The 21670-nt window shown below is 40.8% G+C and overlaps 1 protein-coding gene across 2 annotated transcripts in view; it reads left to right on the plus strand.

Annotated features, from left to right (window-relative positions):
- Nucleotides 1-21670, plus strand: part of LOC125983525 (protein kinase C beta type) — a 38380-nt gene that overhangs the window by 9843 nt on the left and 6867 nt on the right. For both annotated transcript variants that reach the window (XM_049744875.2, XM_049744873.2), the window contains exons 3-16: nt 203-285; nt 4356-4467; nt 4555-4683; nt 7001-7157; nt 7702-7836; nt 8796-8892; nt 10199-10339; nt 12575-12748; nt 13986-14077; nt 14930-14992; nt 15353-15491; nt 15607-15687; nt 16105-16212; nt 19005-19145. In XM_049744875.2, coding sequence (XP_049600832.1) covers nt 203-285; nt 4356-4467; nt 4555-4683; nt 7001-7157; nt 7702-7836; nt 8796-8892; nt 10199-10339; nt 12575-12748; nt 13986-14077; nt 14930-14992; nt 15353-15491; nt 15607-15687; nt 16105-16212; nt 19005-19145 — 1652 coding nt within the window. The remainder of the gene's footprint in view (nt 1-202; nt 286-4355; nt 4468-4554; nt 4684-7000; nt 7158-7701; nt 7837-8795; nt 8893-10198; nt 10340-12574; nt 12749-13985; nt 14078-14929; nt 14993-15352; nt 15492-15606; nt 15688-16104; nt 16213-19004; nt 19146-21670) is intronic.

Raw genomic sequence — 21670 nt, forward strand, 5'->3', positions numbered from 1 at the left:
CATTTAATAACCTGATGGCAGATTTAACACTTTTTGGCCACATCCAAATCACATTTGTCCAGTCTCCTCAGACCGCTTCCATCACTGCAAGTAGGTCATGGAGAAGACCCTGACCCGAGACTCCCCTCACCTTATTTTGGTGCCAGACAAACAGAATCCCATTTCATGAAACTGAAAAACTCTTTTTTTCTTCTCTCCACAGTGTGCTGTTTCGTGGTGCACAAACGTTGCCATGAGTTTGTCACGTTCTCCTGCCCAGGAGCTGATAAAGGTCCAGCTTCAGATGTGAGTATGACTCACAAACATGTGTGGGAATAAAATAAAATGTGTCTAGTACTGTACATCAAGAAATGCGGGTATTCTGACCATGCGTGAGAACTCTCAATTAATTCTAAGGTTCAGTACCAGGGTGAGAACTCAATTAAATAGTCACTGATACCGATACTAAGTACCGATACCATGAGTACTTTTAATACATTTTTTTTTTTTTATTTTTCTGTTTCTATTTTGTCGTTCCCTAATAGTAAAACAACCATTATGAAGGCTTCGATACTGATATCGAGAGTACCGATACCTTGAAATAAGGCTGGTATCGATACTAGGTATCGGTGCTCGCCCATCCCGAAGGAGTAGTTTAGGTCTCAATAGTTTTGAAAACTAATTTAACTTGGAAAGATATTTTGTGTTTCTAGCAAGACTGTTCACAAATCAAAATGAATCAAACACCTTGTGGGTAAAAACTCCTCTTACGTTTCATTAATAGTTTATGACTTATAATACGGAGCAAAGAGTCAATCCATACTGAGTTGGAAAGATCACAAGTGAAATTAAGTTTGATTAGTTCAGGATGTGGCTCCATAAAGGTTAGGAGACATCATGAGCGCCTGTTCAATTATTCACCGGGGTTTCTTTGTAATGCAGTTCATTGTTCCATCATCAAAATAAATCAAGGCAGCTGGCATAATAGATTCTTAATAATGGCATTCACCTCTTCACTTAGCTCTTACGACAAGTGTTATTAAGTGTTACTTTGATCATGAACTTGTGTAGAATTTCAAAGAGCTGACAGGTAGGTTATTTCGGTTTTTTAAATTGGAGACTGAACAAACTCCGAGTTGTTTCCAATGTTGGCTTATCGTTCGAGCGCTTTCATCAACGTCATCCTTTGAAGAACCCAAGGGTCTTTTTAAATTCCACGTCCTCGTCTCCCTCAGGAGGACCCTCCAGTGTGACAAATACACTTAGTAACCCCGAGAGGAAATTTGCCTTATTGTGTTATAGGATGATGGAACAGTCAATCATCTTCAGAGTAGCTGTTTACTCATCCAACATTGTGCTCTCCGTTCTTTGAATAGCTCTCCAACTGTCCTTCACTCTGCAGTCGCCTCTACCTATTCTATTTAAATGCCAGTCCACCCCAGGGGGTGGGGGACAGTGGGCTGCTCGTAATTACCAGGCCTTACCAGCCCCACCGTGTCATTTCCTTAATGAGTTTGTGGACTTACGACCTGAGTTCCAATGCAGGGGTAATCTAGGCTAGCTTCCTTTTCAACTTGCAAATTAAAATAGAAGAGACAGGTAAGACTGCTCCTCTGACTCTGCAAGGAAGAAGGGAAGTTTGCCCTTCAGTTATGCAACAATGGTCCTAATTTACTAATAGCCACCTTCAAATTGAGTTTCCTCCGTCCATGACTTAAAAGCTAGTGGGCAAGGATCCAAAGCCACTTTCAAGCTTTGACTGGAGCGCAGTGATTGAATGGCACTATGTCAAAGCTAAAAGGTAAACAAAGTGTCATTAGGTTTGGTTGGATGCACAGATTAGCATGAGCTAGCAAGGCGCTAGATTGATTTAGCATTGATTGATCAAGATGGGTGAACACCGGTTCTCAGGGCACATCCCTCAAACCAGCCTAATTTCAACAGGACATGAGTAGGGGGTGTAAAGTGTGCTATAATTCTTGATCTTTGTCAGATTCTGACGAACCATTTCAACAGACACTGTAACTGTAAATATTCCAGAAATCAACCCCGATAAGATTGATTTCTCAATTCTTCCTTCTGCATCGGCAAGGCCGAATGTTTGTCAAGGACAATGCAATCGCTGCAGCTGTTGAGGAAGATTTAGTATATGCATCATCACCCACTTTACAGCTCGCCCATTTCCTTTTCCTCTGTCTCACAACGATGTATGTTTAAAAGAAGAAGTCAATTATAGATCTGGGTTAATAGAATACTTGTCCTTTGGGACAAGTCGAGGGATGAGATGAGGCTCTAATGAAACCTACATTCAAGGTCCTCAGCTTGCTAATGGTACTTGAGGGTGTGTGAGGATGCCAGCAAGCAAAAAAAAAAGATAGCATGATAGCATGTTCCCTTGATACTTTTACATTTTGACGCTGCAATGGACATATAATATTTTATTAATTGGTCGTCAGTGTTCAATTGATTGTTTTAATGTGCACCGTTTAACCATCCAGGGGTTATTCGTTCAGTCTCAAGTTTGTCAACTACCGTATTTTCCGGACTATAAGGCGCACCATTAATACATCATGTCAGATTTTTAATCCAAATCAAATCATTCTCCATTTTATCTTTTTTATTTCAACTTCAGACTCAACAAATTACTTTATAATCTTTTTGATTAATGATTCATAGTCTTCAGCGGGCCACTTATGATTGATTTCTTGACACAATGCTTCGGGCCAGTTTAAATTTAGGACTTTGGTCAATATATAAGGCGCACCGGACTATAAGGTGCACTGTCGGCTTTTGAGAAAATTGTAGGTGTTTAGGTGCGCCTTATAGTCCGGAAAATACGGTAGTCTGCAATATGAAGAAAAACGTACTGCTACAGGAAGCTACATTATTGTTTATCCAAAAATTAATAATGTGTGCAAAGCATACTGTGTGGGTGGTACTGTAGCACTCATTAGTGAACAGTGACTGTTGCGTCGAGTGCATATGTTATGAGCTGACTTCATGCTTAGAGACTCAGCGGCAGCACATATGCAAAGAGTGCAGTTGTCTGCCACTTTGACTCCACTAAAATATTAATAGGCTTCATCTGTGCACGAGAGTACATGACGCCCATCTATCACATGTTGGGATCGTCATGGCGATGGATTGACATCCCACTACTTGTGAGGAAAACGGGGGAAGTGAGATATGAGTCTGCAGAGCAAAAAGTTTTGAAAATCATGTTGGCAAATTTGTATTTTTAGCCATTTGAAATTTCCAAAATGCATTTACTCTTCTTGGAGGGAGTACTCGGTATTATCAGCCTCATTTTTGACCTGACTTGACCCCGCAGAACTACTTTCACTCTCTAAGCAAAAGATGATAGCAGGAATGTTTCATCAAAATAGTAATGGACTAATGTAAAGTGTCATTAGCATGATTGTTAGCATGTTGAAAATGTCTAATGCTGCTAGCCTAGCTAGATGCTAGCCACAGGTATGTTTGCACAGCACATTCATTTCAGATGGCAGATGGTTCTGTAGGATGAACTTTGATCTCTTGTCAACATATCCCGTTTCTTATCAGCATCATTACACAGCAACTCGTGTTTTCGTCCCCGCTCGTCTCTCGACGCGATCGCGGCAACCTTTTTCCCCTTTACCGAGGAAGAAAAAAACTAGCAAGGAGGTGCAGTCGTCCTTGAGAAGAGATGAGAATCAACACTGACAAAAAAAAATAAAAAAATCTGCACAGTTGCACGTATACACCCACGCAAAGGAAATCGCAGGCAACCACACAATCATCGAGGCTTAACAAGAAGCTCACTTGTGAAGAAACCTTGTGGAGGCTGCGTATAATTCAGGCAGCAGCCATCTCATTTAAACACAATTTTCCTGGACAGGTGTGGAGGAAAGGAAGAAATCAATTTGCATGGTTTTTGTGCTCATGACTACAAAAGAATTGGAAAAACAGTATTTGGAATATTGCAACCTTTATCATGTGTTGTAAGAAATTATTTGATTTCATGCGTAAACAATTTTGTAACATTTGTTGATTCGAGCGTCAGACGACAAATAAAACGTTAGCTCATTAGATGCGGGTGCACATGGTTGCAGGTGTCTCTCACACACACACACATGCACGTACACACACAGCTTGGACGGAAATAGAATCGGTTTCTGCCCCAGTTATGCCTTACAGGTCTTCTTAAAAGGGGAAATGATACTCAAGTTCCCAAATTGAGTACTCGTCATTTGCATTGCGCATTTGGATCATTTATTTAATAATAAATCAAAGGTTTTGGTCACATTTTTATTTGCAAGACCTTTAGTGTTGCCATTTCTTGCATCATTTTATCAACTTCTCTGCTAGCTTCTGATATTTCTCTCTGTGTGCAGGATCCGAGGGCTAAGCACAAATTTAAGATCCACACCTACTCCAGTCCGACTTTCTGTGACCATTGCGGCTCTCTGCTCTACGGCCTCATTCACCAGGGCATGAGATGTGACCGTATGTACCAACACAAATCAATTCTTAAAAGTTTTATCACCCTTGATACTTGGTCCTGGCTAATGAAATGGATCTTGTCGGTTACAGACTGTATGATGAACATCCATAAGCGCTGTGTGGCCAATGTGCCGAGTCTGTGCGGTACCGACCATACTGAGAGGAGAGGACGGATTTACATCACTGCTGAGATCAAGACTAATGTGCTCACTGTTACCAGTAAGTAGTGCTTTCAACAAATGCTCTGGCGCCCTCTACTGGTAGATTTACTGCAGTTCAAAATGTCATAGTGAGTGTTAGAATAAAAAAAAGACTGGTCTGCTTCCTGTGAGGCAGCTCTGCTTACCTGTATTTTATTGTGATTAGCAAGGCATGGCATGAAATTTCTCATTGTGATTTTTAAATTATTTTCAACAGGAAATAATTCAAGTAACATGCATAGTTAGGGTTGAGTAAACTTTATGCATATGTTGAACTGGTGCAAAACCGCTAGGTGGCAGCAGAGGTTTATGATATAGTTGCTCTGTCTGAAAGTTCCAGTAGAAACCCATATACAAAATATTGTATGGGTTTTAAAACCAGTTAACTTTTTTTTTTTAAGATTTCTTTTATAAATCAGATACAAGATTATTTTTTTTTGCTCTGATTCTAAATCCGCCCTTGTTTTTTTTTCCTTTAGCACATCAGGTTAATCATGATACAATAATATGTATTATAGTATCTCATTCAATCCCATGACCTATTTATATGACCTTTCAAAGTCCAGTCTTTCAATCCCAGGTACCTGTTTATATTTTTTCATGTCTTATTATTATTTTTAGGAATTATGGTAATAAAAAAGGGAAAAAAAATGAGGTGATGAAGTAATATTCATGAATTAAGACTTGAGTTAAGCACCATTTTTCCTCCTGAAATATCATAGGTATGTATTACAATGCAAGATAAAATCTGATCGCACAAGCTGTTATTGGTCAAACTTAAAAACATAAACATGAAAATATATCAAAAAACTAAATTTTATGCAATAAATGCAGCTTGTTACCAACATTACTTTGCAGTTTGCAGCGTTTTTGGTGCAATATTTCTTTGCATCCACAGGGGTCACTAAGTCCACATCAGCTGCTGCCAACCTCAATGCAGTGTAGCAGAGAACATAGAACGTCTGAGAAGCGCCTGTAAAAGCACCAGAAATGGCCCGAGCACCTCATCATGGCAAAATGCATCAATGCCAGAGAACACAAATCAAAGCAGCAGACATGAGTGAAAAGGAAAAAAATTATTGATCACTTTTAGGTCACTCGGGGAGATCAAAGCTGAGTGTTAGTGGCAGAACCGCATCTGTGGAGATGGAGGGCAGTCAAGCATTTGGCTCAAGGACACAGTGACCAGCAGGGGGAAATGCACTCTCAACATTGTGGCTTTGGGAGTTCTCCTCATTTAGTACTCCGGCCATGTCACTCGCAGGCTCATAGCGCAATATGACATCAGAATGGCATTTAGGATTTTTAAAAATTTATTATTACCGGAAATCTTACAAAAAAAGGTAAAGGGTACCGGTATTCAATTAACACTGCAGCTCAATCCCTGACACTGACAAACAATATATGTAAATAACATTTAATACACGTAAGCACACTTATAGTGTGGTATATGGGCAATCCCATTTCATGCATTAAAATAAACAAGAGCCAAGCATATAAAAGACACACACAGACTATTTACTGCAAGAGTCCTATGAGACTCTTTGGCATGCTAGCCTCTTTATAGCCAGAATTTGCTGGTCACTTTAACAGGCATCATCTAATATTTATTGCCCCCCCCCCTCCCCAACGGAGTGCCCGTATACAGGGCAATCAAACATCTTTGTTTTGCAAATCCTAAAAGTGCATACAATGTTAAAATAACTGCTAATTTGCTTCACCTTTTAACAGACGCTCCAGTTTAGCATTTTATTTTAGCCTCTTCTTGTCGTTTTATTGTGGATGGTTTTAACAAGGAAATCAAATGGGCACTTGACACAGTAGCGCCACTAAAGACAAAATAAGCCTCTCCCAAATTCCATCTTGGCATGGCGAACAAATGAAAGAAAAGTGCCGTAGTAAAAAGAAAGTGCTGAAAAGAAAGTGAGGGATAAATAAGCAAAACAAAATAAAAATTCTACTTGAAACATTGGAACTAGGTTTGGATGATTTCAGAATTTCTTTGAATGCGGGCTCGAAAAACTTTGCAACAAAGGTCAACGTCTGTTTTCGTGGCAATGATCCCACCTTGTTTTCCCCCTCCAGACAATCGACAAGCACAAAAACAGACTGTTAAATGATGTTTAATGTTGCATGTGATTACATTCGCCGACTGTGACAAAAGCATAAGTGGTAAACCTTTTCAGTTATTTGCTTTCTCAAAATCAATTTGTTGAATAGAAATTGTAAATGCAAAGGCAGGGTGAGTCATTTTCATGGCTGATTTACAAGAAGTGTTCTCTTGGAATCTTTTTTTCCATTTTTGTATGAATTTCTTTCTTTTTCCCTCCCCGCAGTCAAGGAGGCCAGGAATCTTGTCCCAATGGATCCTAACGGTCTATCAGACCCGTACGTGAAGCTTAAACTCATCCCAGATCCTCGCAGCGAAAGTAAACAAAAGACCAAGACCATCAAGTGCTGTCTCAACCCCGTCTGGAATGAAACCTTTAAATTGTAAGCACTTTTTTATTTTATTTTTTATTTATTTTTATTTATTTGTTTTAATTTTTTAAATTATTTTTAATATATATATATATATATATATTTTTTTTTTTTTAACACCACCCTTGATCATTGTTTTGTTTTTTAATTTTCTCCATTAATTAGAGCCGCTTGGCCATCTCTGCCTTTCTTCTCATCTGCCTCCATCAGTCTCTCCCAACCCGATGGGTTCCCTCCTCTTTCATCTTGTGTTCCTCATTTAGTCTTCTCACTCGCTCGGTCGGCGCCGTCTTGTAAAAGCATCACATTACGCGCCGCTTTCCAAGCGTACGTAACCGCTGGCGCTCCGATAACAACATCTGGCGTCTTATATTAATAAAACCACGCTTTTGGGCTTGTTTCTTACCGTTGAATCCAGTTATGTGTTTAATAAATCATCATCGCTGCTTTGGTGTGTTATGTATTGGAGCAGAATTTTGCATAAATAAAAACATGTTTGCATGAATGTATTTGGAAGATCATGGCCCACCAAACTAGATGTTTGTTTCTCTTCAAGCCACTTGAAGGAGTGCGATAAGGACCGCCGCCTCTCCGTGGAGGCGTGGGATTGGGACCTGACCAGCCGTAATGACTTCATGGGATCTCTGTCCTTTGGCATCTCGGAGCTGCAAAAACAAGGAGTGGATGGATGGTGAGATGGAGGAGGAGGAGGAGGAGGAGGAAGAGGAGGGAGAGTGAAGGTGACCTTGTTCGTTAGTGCGCTGTCGGAGAACTACTTTGGTTTGGGCTCTTGCGATTGTGGCGACATCCCCCCCGTGCCGAAATCTTCCCTCGGCCACTTGTTTTCTCTCTCGCCCATTCTCGCTTTCTCTCTTTCTCATCCCTTCTTTCTGCTGACACGACCGTCAGGGCTTTTAATGAGATGCCGGCATTTGAGGCAAAATGGTGGTATGGAGACGCTGTAGGCACTTTTCAATGACATGAACGTAACATCTGCTTTTGCAAGCTAAAAAAAAAAAATATTATTGGCCTCTGCGGGAGGCGTCTTTTAAAGAGCGGAATCTTTCCCAAAGCTTTATTTTTATTTCCAGTGTGTCTGTCGGGCGTATTGGAATTTACAGTACTGTGTATATGTTGTAAATGTGTTTTTTTTTTTTTTTTAATAATGATCGTGACTTATTGAGTTACAGTTAAAAAAAAAAAAAAAAAAAAGACATGTAAGTGAAGGAGTAGTAAAAAAATAAAAAAATCATTCCACCAGTAGATGAAAATGATCAAAGTAAAATACGATGTAAATAATTCAAGGCTTATATGACTATTATTTTTCGAAAGCCAAGGCGTATAATTGACTGTGAATTTTTGGAGGTTATCTAGCGAGTTGTGAGGAGTCAAACGTGGCATCAGTAACGGACTAAATGTGAAATTGTCTCCTATCGATTGTGCGCAATGAGAAGTGTCTTCGCTCCTCTGTCAGGCTTTGCGAGATTACCATGAAGGAGAGGGAATTGCGAAATAATGAGCCGATCATTCTTTCACACTTTAAATTGGCGTACTAACTGTCGGCAGCCCCGGCCTAATGGCTGCAGTTAATGTCTAAATTGTATCAACTAATTGGGAATTGATTTAAGTGGAAATATGCTCTGTCCTCAGGTTTAAGATGCTCTCCCAGGAAGAAGGCGAGTACTTCAACGTTCCCGTTCCGCCCGAGGGGGAAGAGGGCAATGAGGAGCTTCGGCAGAAATTTGAGGTGGGCCTGTTTACTACAACCCAGTGTGTGTGTGAGACACTCTCTTGGAGAGCTATTAGCATTTGGCAGCCACACACTTACCAGCCAGTCTGGCACACTGCAGGGGAGTGTGTGTGTCTGTGTGCACAAATGAGTGTGTATGTGTGAATCTGATCACAAGGCCATTATTAACACATTGGGCACAAGACGACTGTTGCTTTGTCGTCCTCCTCGCCGACTGCCAAATGTCACGTCGTCGCTGTTTGTTGGTCTCACTTGCGGTCGTCCACCATCGATGCAAAAAAATGAACATCACGAAACTGTATTAAAAAATCCACACTGTCTAGCTAATATTATCGTTGATGTCTTGTGCGGAGGCCCCAAGGCGCTACAAAGTATGGCCTCGGAATTTTCCCTTGCCATCTTGCGTTAGCCCAACATGCTATGGCGAATCCAGCATCTAAAATAGAATTAATTATGCTCCTTGCTGACCCATATTCGGGAAATGCTTCCGCACACTCTAATTATTTTTACAGAATTATACGCCATGTTTGGCTTATCTGACCGATGTGTCATTGAGCATCGCACGCTACACACACACACACCACTGTGGTCCACTTTTCATAAATGCGACTTGTCACGGTTTGGCCACCCAAGTACAAGCAGCCCCAAATACGTCGATAAATTGCTGTGATCAATAATGGATCAGATTGGTCTTCTCGCAGGCTAGTTTGATTTATGGAGAACATCTCGCCAGCCCCGTTAAATGCTCATCCTACGCGCATTGCTTTATTTCACCACTTATTATGGCTTCCTGCCCGCTCGATATACATTTCCTGCATGTCTCGCTGCTTCCCCTTCTGTTCCCGATGTTTTCCCCTCCCGCTCTTTTGCTTATCGCTTTTGTCCTCATTGGCCTCCTGCGAGCTTCTGTCTCTTTATCTGTTTTTCTTTCACTCAGACTCTTGAAGGTCATGGTCCTCGGACACGCTGTGCGGAACAGCACCAGGCGGGGGCGGAAGGGGGGGGGGGGGGGGGGGGGGAGTATCATGCATGCACACACCAAGGGGGAAACAGTGAGGGGGGAATTGCTGCAGTTTACTGGGATTGTATTAGTTCTGCATTTACATGAATTGTTTTAATCCATCACGATGGAAAAGCTGGCTGACACACCCTGGTCACTTCATTAGGTACATTTCAATGAGTAGGTACGTGGAGTCGAGAAATAATTTTTCGCTCCAATCCGAATAATCTTTTAATGAGTTATGTTTATCCTCTTAAAGACTGGGGTGTCGTGTTCTTACATTCGTCTCTCATCCCGATCCAGAGGGCAAAAATTGGTCCGAGCAAGAACACCGAAGGCAAATCTGCCAACGCCGCCCGCTTCGACTCCAACGGCAACCAAGATCGCATGAAGCTGTCCGACTTTGAATTCCTGATGGTGCTGGGGAAGGGCAGTTTTGGCAAGGTGACTTTTTATTTTTTATTCCTTACTTTCTACTTCACTTCTATGGTCCAGAATGGCATCAAAGCTCCATACAAAGTGTTTGGGGAGAGGAAAGCAAAGTAGCGGTGAACCAAAAAGTCTAAGCGAGACATCCAAAGAATCAATCGTGATCAAACGCAGGTAGAGAAAGAGAAATGAAGGGAAAGGGACTAAGATGACGTGACAAGTACTGAGCGATGAAAGCCGAGAGACAGATGGGCGTGTGGTCGACGTGAATGAATTTTAAAGAGCAGGTGTATGAGAACAGGCTGAATGGAGCGACGTGAGAGAGCAGGCACAGGGACACCTTGGTAGCTGACGTGAATGAATGACAATCAAGGCAAGAAAGCAAAACTGAAAGGGAGAGAGAGAGAGCACGGCGACCAAAACAGCGGGGAGAAAGTGACACATACGCAACGAGAGAGGGACAATTGACTGTTTTAGACCTTGGATGCCTGTTTCTATGGCAACAGGCACCACCGTGCCGCCTCGGTGCTGAAAGCCGAGTCGAGGGTCTCGCATTGTTGGAATGCCAAATATGCATCGAGAACAAACGCTCGCGTGGATTCATGAAAAGCACAATATGTGCCAGCCTCTGATGACGCACACTTTGTCCAATACAAGAATATATTTGATTATATACTGGTTAGTTTTGAGTGATGATGTCAGAGAGGTATTACTGTTGAATATGAAAATGTTTGTTTCATCAATTCACCGCATAAACTGTTGAATTACTGGATTTTTTATTAAAATAAAAACATTGCAGGATTTTTTTTTAGGGGGGTTGGAACGCATTAATAGCATTTTCATTCATTTCAATGGGGAACGCTAATTTGGCATTGGAACGAATTAAACTTGTGTGTCAAGGCAGGTATTTGTATTATTCGATATATAGTTTTAATAGTGTTCACCAGTATCAAACAGAAGTGAGAAGAATTAATTGACGGGACAAGGTTGTAATAAAACGATGATGTTAACACTCGCGCACGATCAGTCCGTCCCCTCCCTCATAATCGACAGGCGGACACACCGCTCGGGGAGGCGTTATTAAAGCTGACAGTTCCGACTAATGCAACGCGGCGCCGTGTGTTGTAACATATTGCGCTATGATGCACTGCAGTGTCGCGCAGTAGATTGTGCTTCTCGCCCGCTTTCCCCGAGTGCATCCAGCGTGCAAGGTCAGCAGACGGAACAGCGGCTGTGGCATCATTTACGACACTTTGTGACCCCGGGCCTGCCTTTCTGTCAAATGACCCTGAACAACTTTATTGGCTAAAACAGCATTGACGCTGTACTGTAGCAACACGCCGCCATTAAATCAAGTGTACGAGTCAATCTGGAGCGACACTGCTCTGTTTTTTCCCCCCCATTTAAGGAAAACTCGTCCTTGCGGCCGAGCAAAATCAGGTTCAAGCCAGATGGTCGTCATCCTGTTGACACCAGATGGAAAGCCACTCATCGCTTTGGTGACCGGATATTATCAACCTCTACATATGCAAAGTTCAAGTGCTTGCTGAACTTTTATGCTAAAGATCATATACTGCATATTCTTGAACTGTGGCCGCCCTCGACACACACACACACACAGATAGTGTGTCCATCTGTGCAGCACTCCCCTGTAGCCTAATAAACCCTGCATATTACCATACCTGAATATTTATAAGGCATAAACAGCAAATCTGATAATTCTCTGATCTCATAGGTATCATGAAGTAAAAGTCAGTCAGAGCTTCCGAAAAGTGCATTAAACTTTTTTTTCCCCCCCCTTTTCTATGCTAATGCACGCAACAAACATATTAGACGGTTTAAAAATGGAAAAAAAAATAAAAACAATTGGATTAAAGAGCCTCCATTGAGGTTCCAAAACTCAATTAGCCTTTTGGGGAACACACACACACACTGTTCTCCCTGTTAATGGAAACTCTGCTGTGTGTTTAAAATATTCTTCTTTTCATTGGCTCTTTTCAAGATAAAACACGCTCATGCTTATATTGGTTTGAGACTGATAAGCGGCAGAGTTTAACGGAGTAGCTTTAGACGTTAAATGCTGATAATGCAGTTTAAATTGTCTTCCATTTAGGAGACTTTTTTTTTTAATTTAGAGTTAGAGCACTGGCATTCTGCTCTTAGTATACATTCATTCTGTGATTATTTGTCAAATGTTATTTTTTTTGAATGATAAGACTGTCAGATTAAATTTTGCACTTCTCTTTTTAGGTGATGCTTGCAGAGCATAAAGGGACCGAGGACCTGTACGCAATCAAGATCCTAAAGAAGGATGTGGTGATCCAAGATGATGACGTGGAATGTACCATGGTGGAGAAAAGGGTGTTGGCGCTCTCGGGAAAGCCGCCGTTCTTAACACAACTGCACTCCACATTCCAAACCATGGTAGATTATTTCCTTTCATTTTGTTTGTGCATGCTTCAAACTGTTTCTTAATGACTCTCACTTCAACTGTGATACATAAATCAAAATTAAACATTATATAATTATAAATTTAGATAAACAGTATGTTCAACCAAACCAGATAATCTAATCTAACAAATTTGCTATCTTGATGCTAACATATCATGGGAAACACCATAGACAAGCTAACAAAATTAGCATACATGTAATTTTACAGCTACCAAACATGGCAGATATTTTTTTTTTTCTTCTGAGGTTGTTTTCATTTCATTTAATTTCCAAATGAAATGAATCAGCGCTAGGCTGTGACATCGCCACTGGACTCTGACGTCTTTAACTACGTCTCACAGCCGTAATACACGAACGAGCCAGATCCACGGCGGAGTCGTGCTCATCCCTGTGACGTATAATCCATAATATCGCTCTTAAAATGAGTCAACAGAGGAATAAATATAGCTCGGGAACGCCGCCGCGCTCAACTCGGAGAGCACGTCATTTACGTCCTTAATATACGTGGCAGACTTTCATGTGTGTATTGATTTGTGAGAATAATGTGCTCGGACATGCACTCGTAGTTGTTGTTCAAGGCAAACTTCGATGACGCACGCGAGGGTGCGCACAGAAAAAGGGAGTGTGTTAATCCTCTGCAGCACTAATTCTCCACGCAGCAGACGACCTCCCTACATACTTCCACCACGCTCATATTTATCGTCGGCTGTAATGTGTCGTCGTATAGTTTGATCATCCGAGCGCGGTGGAAATTCACAATAAGCTCACGCTGCACAAAAATGAGAGTTATGGAATAATAGTCAAGCTCACACGACGACGTGGAGACACACAGCGAACACTGGCCCATGTAGAAAAATCTTTATTGGCAATTTCTCCTGCTAATGGAAGAGGATGGCATCTGAAATTGATGTGACTGTGTTGGCTCAGTTGTGGAATAAGTCTTTATTGGTCCATTTTCGCTACCAATGTCATCCTTCTATTCTCATGACTACCGTTTGACCCCATCACCTTTCTTATCTTTTTTTTTTTTTTTTTTTTTGCATTTTCCCTGAACCCTGTTTTGACCTGTATATTTATTTGTTTGTTTATGTATTTATTTATGTATTTATGTATTTATATATTTATGTATTTTTTATTTATTTATTTATGTATTTATTTTTATTTTATTGTATTTATTTTTTCTTCTATCATCGCTGCTTTCTCACTACAGGACCGCTTGTACTTTGTCATGGAGTTCATCAATGGCGGCGATCTCATGTATCAGATTCAGCAGGTCGGCAAGTTCAAAGAGCCCCATGCTGTGTGAGTAGACGCAAAGCGTGCACAAAAAAAGATGACTTATGTAAACTGTAAAAAAAATAAATAATAATAATAATAAACCATCCAGCTCTCGCGTGTGAACTCAAACACCTCCCTGAAAAAAGGCAGGAAATAATAAATGTTGCCGGAGAGATCTGTGATGTCAAGTTGAACCCAACGCACTGACATATTTAACAAGCTAGCTGTCAGCCAGGCTAAGAGCTTCTTTGACGTTCGCCCTTCATGTGTTTCGTTAGCCATCCGTCTCTTTGGGCCTAATTTACAAAAGGTTTGTGTGTGTGCAAAAACTTGATTGTTCACCCAAACCTGACTCAAGCAAGATTGCGTCTACTGAATTCTAAATGGCTAAATTCATTTTGTGCATTCTATTTGGGGATTGTCGTAAAGCGGGCCCTTTGTCTGGCAACGTGATGAATTCTTCAATGGCTCGTCTTTCATCCACCATATTTGGATCGGTGCTGCCTTAAAACGTCTTTTTTTGTGGGGAAAAGGATAAGGTCACGTTAGCTTTGTGCGACAGCCATGGCCCTCCGGGGTGTCATTCTGTTCACAGATTAAGCGCTAAATAGGCTGTGCATATTCGTCACCACTTTGCACGCACTCAAAATGTCTCCTGACGTCTTTCACAAAGCGCCTTAGCGACAAGATGTCGATTGTGCACGGCCTGCAAAAAAAAAAAAACTTCTCATATCTGCTTGGCTGCGGGGGTCAGTGTGTCCAGACTGTTGATCTTATCAGTTGGCCTTGAAGAGACAGCGTTGACCTTTGAACGTGCTCGCCTTGTCCTTTCCATCAGCTTCTTTTTAATTACGCCTGTTTTCTGTTCATTTGTAGATTCTACTCGGCGGAGATTGCCATTGGATTGTTCTTCCTGCATCAGAAGGGCATCATTTACAGGTAACGGCCACAACGCAAGACAAGAAATCCATCACGTTTACGCTGACCCGTCTAGACGCATTGACCACGACATTAAGTAACGTCAATCTCGAGATAGGTTTGACCACAATCCTTTAGCTCGTGCGTCTTGTTTGATTTTCTAAACGGACAATTAGGCCAGATGTGTGGTGGGGGAAAAAAGTGTGCATGAAGAATGCATAAAATTTATTTTGATAATAAAATATTTTAAGTTGTATTGTTAATCATTAAGTTAATTTTTTGCAAATTATTTAATTGTCTGTATTTAGCTTTTTATTATGCTCATCATTTTTTCTAATTCACAATAAATCATTCAGTGAGTTTTATTCTGAATTTTAACAGAGACCTCAAGCTGGACAATGTGATGCTGGACAGCGAGGGCCATATTAAAATCGCCGATTTTGGCATGTGCAAAGAAAATATGAACGATGGAGTCACCACCAAAACTTTTTGTGGAACACCTGACTACATTGCACCTGAGGTAGACTTGTTTGCCTTTACTGATATTTACATCTTTATATCGACTGACATTTTGTGTCTCAATTACCCTCGTCTTTGTTTAATCAATACCATAATGATCAATCTTTATCTTTTAGATCATAGCTTACCAGCCTTATGGAAAATCGGTGGACTGGTGGGCCTTTGGAGTCCTGCTTTATGAAATGCTAGCCGGACAGGTGCGTATGTTTTAAGTCCGAAAAGAACAAACAGTCAAAGAAAATAATGTTATTTTAATAAGATAAGTTGTAAAAATGAATTTATATTCATGATTTTCCCCCCCCAAAAAAAATTAACACTGATGCTTTTGTATCCTGTAATATTTGACAGTGTGTAATGAGAAGTTGAGTTATGAAATTACATCCCTTAATGAGTTTTCCTCTCATTCGGGTATTAATAATTGTTAGGAGATGATGTGATTGTTTAAATGCTGCACATCTCATTTGGTTGGTTGTATTCAGAGATTTTTTTTTTTTTGGTGTTGAGGTCCACTGTAATTTGGTATTAAAAAGTTCAAATCAGGAATATGTAGGCAATAGTAGTGATAAAATATAGGTTAAATAAAATGTGTATTCTGTGTTTGATTCGTACCGCAGCCGCCGTTCGACGGTGAGGATGAGGACGAGTTATTTCAGTCCATCATGGAGCACCATGTCTCTTATCCCAAATCCATGTCCAAGGAGGCCGTGGCTATCTGTAAAGGGGTGAGTGTGCACAATTTCTCTATTACCCACCGAGCAAGGTCCCTCCATCACACGTACAGTATGTGAAAGGAGAAAAAAATTGGAAGGAGATGGCATTTATTTGAGAAAGGGAAGAAGAGTGGAAACAGAGTGGATAGAGCGAGCGAGCGAGAGGGACATCAAAATTATCTGCATAATTAAAACCATTGTGAGGGAACATTTTATGTGCAATGAAACAACATTGTTCGCTTTCGCTATCTGTCCTGCTTCCATCTCTCTGTCATAAGCGCTCTCCTTCACGTCCTTCTCTCTGCCCGCTGCTCATTGTTTTTTTTTTTCTTTCATTGCACATCCTCTAACACACACACACACACACTGCGGTGCACTAATGAAATGGCTCGAGCTGTGGGAACTCTTCAGAGTAGACTGGACAGTTAAAATGAAGCTGCCTAACTGGGCTGGACCACTTCTCAAGCAATATAAGGCCCATCAATACACACAGCCTGGATGTTGTCTTCGACCTTTGTGCCTCACTGACCGTGCTAAATTGTGGCCACACACACACACACTCTTTGGCCACGGACCAGGTAATCCCAAGTTTCATCGATATTCAGCATATTTGAGTGAACTCTGCTCTCGGCTACTCTTTTAGTTCATGAAACGCATACTGGCCGTAACATTAGATACACTTCTGTAATTTTAATGAAACATAACAAAATTTGGTCGCTGGGCCTGCAGAGTGGATTTTTTTTTTTTTTTAGGCTTTATCAAATTTACTAAAAGGCTGCTGCGTATGATTGAAAAATAATGTATTTGCCTCGGGAAAGTAGCACGTCGCTCGTTTGACGTGATTATTTTTAAATGTCCTGTTCCTAGGAACGGTAAAAATTGTAATCACAAGGTAGCTCATGTTCTTGTTAGTCAGAAAACCACGGACAGGGAGTTCCTGGTTTGGAAATATGTACGTACAAACACATCGGTCCTTATAATTAGTAAAAATATTTGGATGATATCTTATGAATATAAAACAATAAAAAAGTAAGGAGCTGAAAATAGCAAAGATAGACGCTTTAAAAGCATCAATTATCGGATTGGGTAGGTGTACCTAATGAAGTGTCTCATGAGTGTAGACACATGACCTCTCACTGCACAAACTTGAATCCTATCCACGTATTCTCATAGCCAAAGTCGCTTGGCGTGCTTTTGCTAGCAAATTGATGTCAACAATGTTCACTCTTTGCAAAAACAGACCCACCCAAAATATGCACACACATTTACACACGCATCTACAGGCCACGTTATGTATTAGTGATGATTACTGGGTTGTAGTGGATCACCGTTGAAGCGTGAAAGCTCGCCTCCGTCCGCCCCCACAGATCCCACCGCGCCTCGCTAGCAGCGCCCGGGTTAACGCGCCACGCGGGGGAGACGACTTGAAGCCTGACATGAGATTTCCATTTGCGAGAAAAATCACCGTCCGAGGCTGCGTTTCTCAGAAGTGAAGACAACGTGTAAATGCGATCGCAACAAGCCCCGTCGTATTATTGTTTTGCTTATCGGAATCCGCCGCGAGCAGGTGCAAGGTTTTCTGCTCCACCTAACACATCAATTCAAAGATTGTGTCATTGGAACTTGTGTATAGGTGGAGGAATTCATGCTTTTTAAAAAAAAAAACTAAAATTGTATGTTCAAAGTGTGTAAAGGGAATGATCAGATGTTTCCACTCCCCTGATTCTATCCGAGCCGCCATCTATATTTTATTGCCAGCAATGGACTACACACACATGTATGCTAGCAGAAGCACATACGCTATGTTCTATACAAACACGCCGTTACAATATTCAAGACTAATTGAACACATTTGTTCCTATACACACAGTACACAAGTGCACGCACTCTCTCGCACCATCACATGACATGAGATTCACTTTTGATGAATTGGAGCAGCACTAATGTAGGAAATAAGATGTCGCTGAAAATATCATAATGATTGAATTGTTGGGAGTTTTGATGAGGTAAATAGATTTTGCCGACGTCAGCAAAAAGTTATTTTAACGCCGTCTAATATGTCCAGTATTTTCACTACATTTGATGACTCATCAAAAAATATACATATGTCATCTATCAGCAGGTTGCCTGAGAATAATTTTATCTCTCAGCCTTCCTATGGTCCATAAAAAAAGAGAATGGAAGCAGCAGCGTGTGTAAACAATTCCTTTCTGTAATTTTGTGTTTATTCACGAGAATGCGCGTCTGCCTTTGTGTGTGCGTAATTGACTGACCCGTGAAAAATGTTATTTTAGTTCTAATGTAATGAGCTATGACTGCTGCTCCTCAGGGAGGCACGCCCCACCTACACACACACATAAACACACACATCAGTGGCCGTGTTGACTTTCTTAAGTTTTGCCTGGACAGACGTCATAAATGCTCTTTAATTTTGCCCGAGGGAATACAAACGTGGTAAAAAGACGTGGCTGGCTTCGGGGATGCTTGCTCACTTAAGTTCATAGAGAAAGAAAAGGACTGATTACCAGTGGCGGAGCTAGTTTTTTTTTCCGGGAGAGGCGGGGGGGCCATGGATATTAAATCTTTAAAAATACTAAATCTTGTTTCAGTGTTGAATAATAATACAGTAGGAGTGTAAAAGACCTTGAACAAAAAAAAATGATGAGGCAAATAACACTTGAATGTCAACAGCTCCAAACATTTCAAACAAACAAGACTGAACAATGCACCAGACAAATCCTGCAGGTGCCATGAGAGCAAGCAAGCTAATAATCCTCATTCTTTTCTTCGCTCTGTCTGGACAGTTGATGACCAAGCATCCAGCCAAACGGCTCGGCTGCGCTCCAGACGGGGAACGAGACATTCGGGACCACAGCTTCTTCCGCTACATGGATTGGGAGAAATTGGAGAACAAGGAAGTGCAGCCGCCGTTCAAACCTAAAGCTGTAAGTTTGACCCGATGTGACAAAAGTGTCATGGAAACTTTTGCAGTTTGATGTTTTTCAAACTCTGAGCTCTCCTCTGTCACTTTACACTGTCTCTTTTTTCTTCTTTGAATGGGACAATCACAGGTAAGTCAAGATCGTGTTTTTTGTTTTATTTTAGCCCGAATAAGTTCTAGTTTATCAGATGAGGTCAGTTTGAGTTTAGCGTCATACTCCGGGCAAAAAAAGCTGAGAGGATACGAGTTGGACAAAGTGACCTAAAACAACCTCGTATCAGTGTGTGTGTTTATTCTCACTATGATAAATTTACTTGGATCAGAATTAGCAGCCCGATGATGTCACGGTGACTCGGACACACGCGCCATTATTATGCACGCACATACTCACGCAGCCCGAAGCCTCGCTGCTGGTAAAAGGTGGTTTTTTTTTTATGCGGTTGTCTTGACCTGCTGTTTTGTGTGTTTGATTCTACTATTGTATGTGTGTGTGTTGTTGCAATGTGGGAGGAACCTTTTGTGTGTATATATTTGTGTGAAGTCTTGGTCCTGCTGACATTCAAAAGGAACTCGAATGTTTGTTGTCTAGTCATTTCTCTTGTGAATTAAATATTTAAATTAGTCACTTAGTGAGGAAGGGTTCTCTTTTTAGGAATATTGTTGCTGCTGGGCAAATGACTGAATAATATTTTTATGGCACTAGTGCTTTTTGATTTTTTTACTCACCACCCACTTTAGTCGGAAAAAATGGCAAGGTGTGCCTAATAAAATGACTGTGTTGTCAACCGGTTTTAAAATGCTGTGGTTGTCTCGCTCACATGGCTGACAGTTGAGATTATTTATATAATGCAAGATTTTGGTGTGTCACATTTGACTATGGTTTGGTTGGATAGTAGATTTGGAGCGAGGATTAAACATTCTGACTGACTGGTTGGCTTTTTGACTCCCACAACTTTTGATGTGGCGTGGCCTTCTTCTTCCACTTGGTCTTCATCTTTTGTGGCCAATCTTCAATGTTCATCTTTCCTACCACAACATTCCATCCATCCATCCATCCATCCATCCATCCATCCATCCATCCATCCATCCATCCATCCATCCATCCATCCATCCATCCATCCATCCATCCATCCATCCATCCATCCATCCATCCATCCATCCATCCATCCATCCATCCATCCATCCATCCATCCATCCATCCATCCATCCATCCATCCATCCATCCATCCACTCACACTTTTTCTTTGTCCAATTCTTTGTGTTCACAGTTGAATCACGTTTGTCTGTTTTTTTTTTTATTTGCATGCTCACAGGCTCAGTCTCAAATGAAACCTACCCTGGAGTGCACTGCACCTTGTAACGGAAACTTCTCAATTTACCTTGATGCAAACAAAACAAGTGACACGCTTTGAATAGAATAGAAGTGAGATTAGGACGTTCTAAATTTGCACGTTGTCCCATCTGGTCGCCCAAAGAGGTTAAAAGGCAGGTAATTAGCCGAAAAATACCATTTGACCTCGGTGTGTTGCCCATATTTCCCTAAACTATAAACACGGTGGCTTCATTTCATTTAGCCTTCAGAGATACACAGATTTAATGAGTTTTGGAGTTTTCCTCTGGGTGACGTTGTCAGAGGATATCGTATCCTTGTTTTCTTAATTAAAGCTAAGCGCAGTGATGGAGACGCACGCAGAAAATTGCTTGTCTTAAAGCCCCCATGAGGCGTGCTGTCGGGAAAATATCATTTTTAAGTTAATAACTTGTTTCATGCACGTAGAGGGCGACACACCTCCTGGGCTTAAAAGCTTTTTTTTGGGTGGCTTCTTATGGTCACACTGAGAAAGTAAACAATAACTTTTCTTGCAAGTTCACATAAGTGAGTTTTGGATTTGTCACTTGTCTGTCATGGAAATATAATTTAAAATGGAATGTACGTGCACCTCCACGGGACGGGGTATTTGAGACTTAAGTGGCCTTATGTTCAAAATGAGGTTGAATGTGTTTCAAATATTTGGAAACAAGGAACTTGTGTTCCAGTGCTGTGCTGGGATTAATTTGAGTGATCTTTTATCACTTTAAATATACAGTGGTACCTTTACTTACAAAGTACAGTGTGTGTGTGTGAGTGAATTAATTATTCTGTATGCACTGTACGCAGGATTTTTGTAATCATTTTACTAGGTTTTAATATTATTTTATTATTATTATTATTATTTTAATATTTATTATTATTTATATTATATTATTATTATTATTAGGCTCTTTTTTTACTTTATTGGAATCATGAAATATAATTTTGAGGTAAGTTTGGTTGGACTTGTAACGGGCTAACGGTATTTCAATTCATTTCAATGGTGAAATTTGATTTGGTTAATTTCAAGAGAGTTAAAAGCCTGGTCACGGAACGAATGAATTAAAAAAAGATGTAAGTCAAGGTACCACTGTAGTCTGGAGTGATCCAAATCTGCCGCAGGAGTAAACTGGAACACAGCCCAAAGTAGGAGAACTTATTTGAAACGATGTTCAAGT

Source organism: Syngnathus scovelli, chromosome 16 (genome assembly GCF_024217435.2).
Source record: "Syngnathus scovelli strain Florida chromosome 16, RoL_Ssco_1.2, whole genome shotgun sequence".
In the NCBI taxonomy this organism is placed as follows: domain Eukaryota; kingdom Metazoa; phylum Chordata; class Actinopteri; order Syngnathiformes; family Syngnathidae; genus Syngnathus; species Syngnathus scovelli.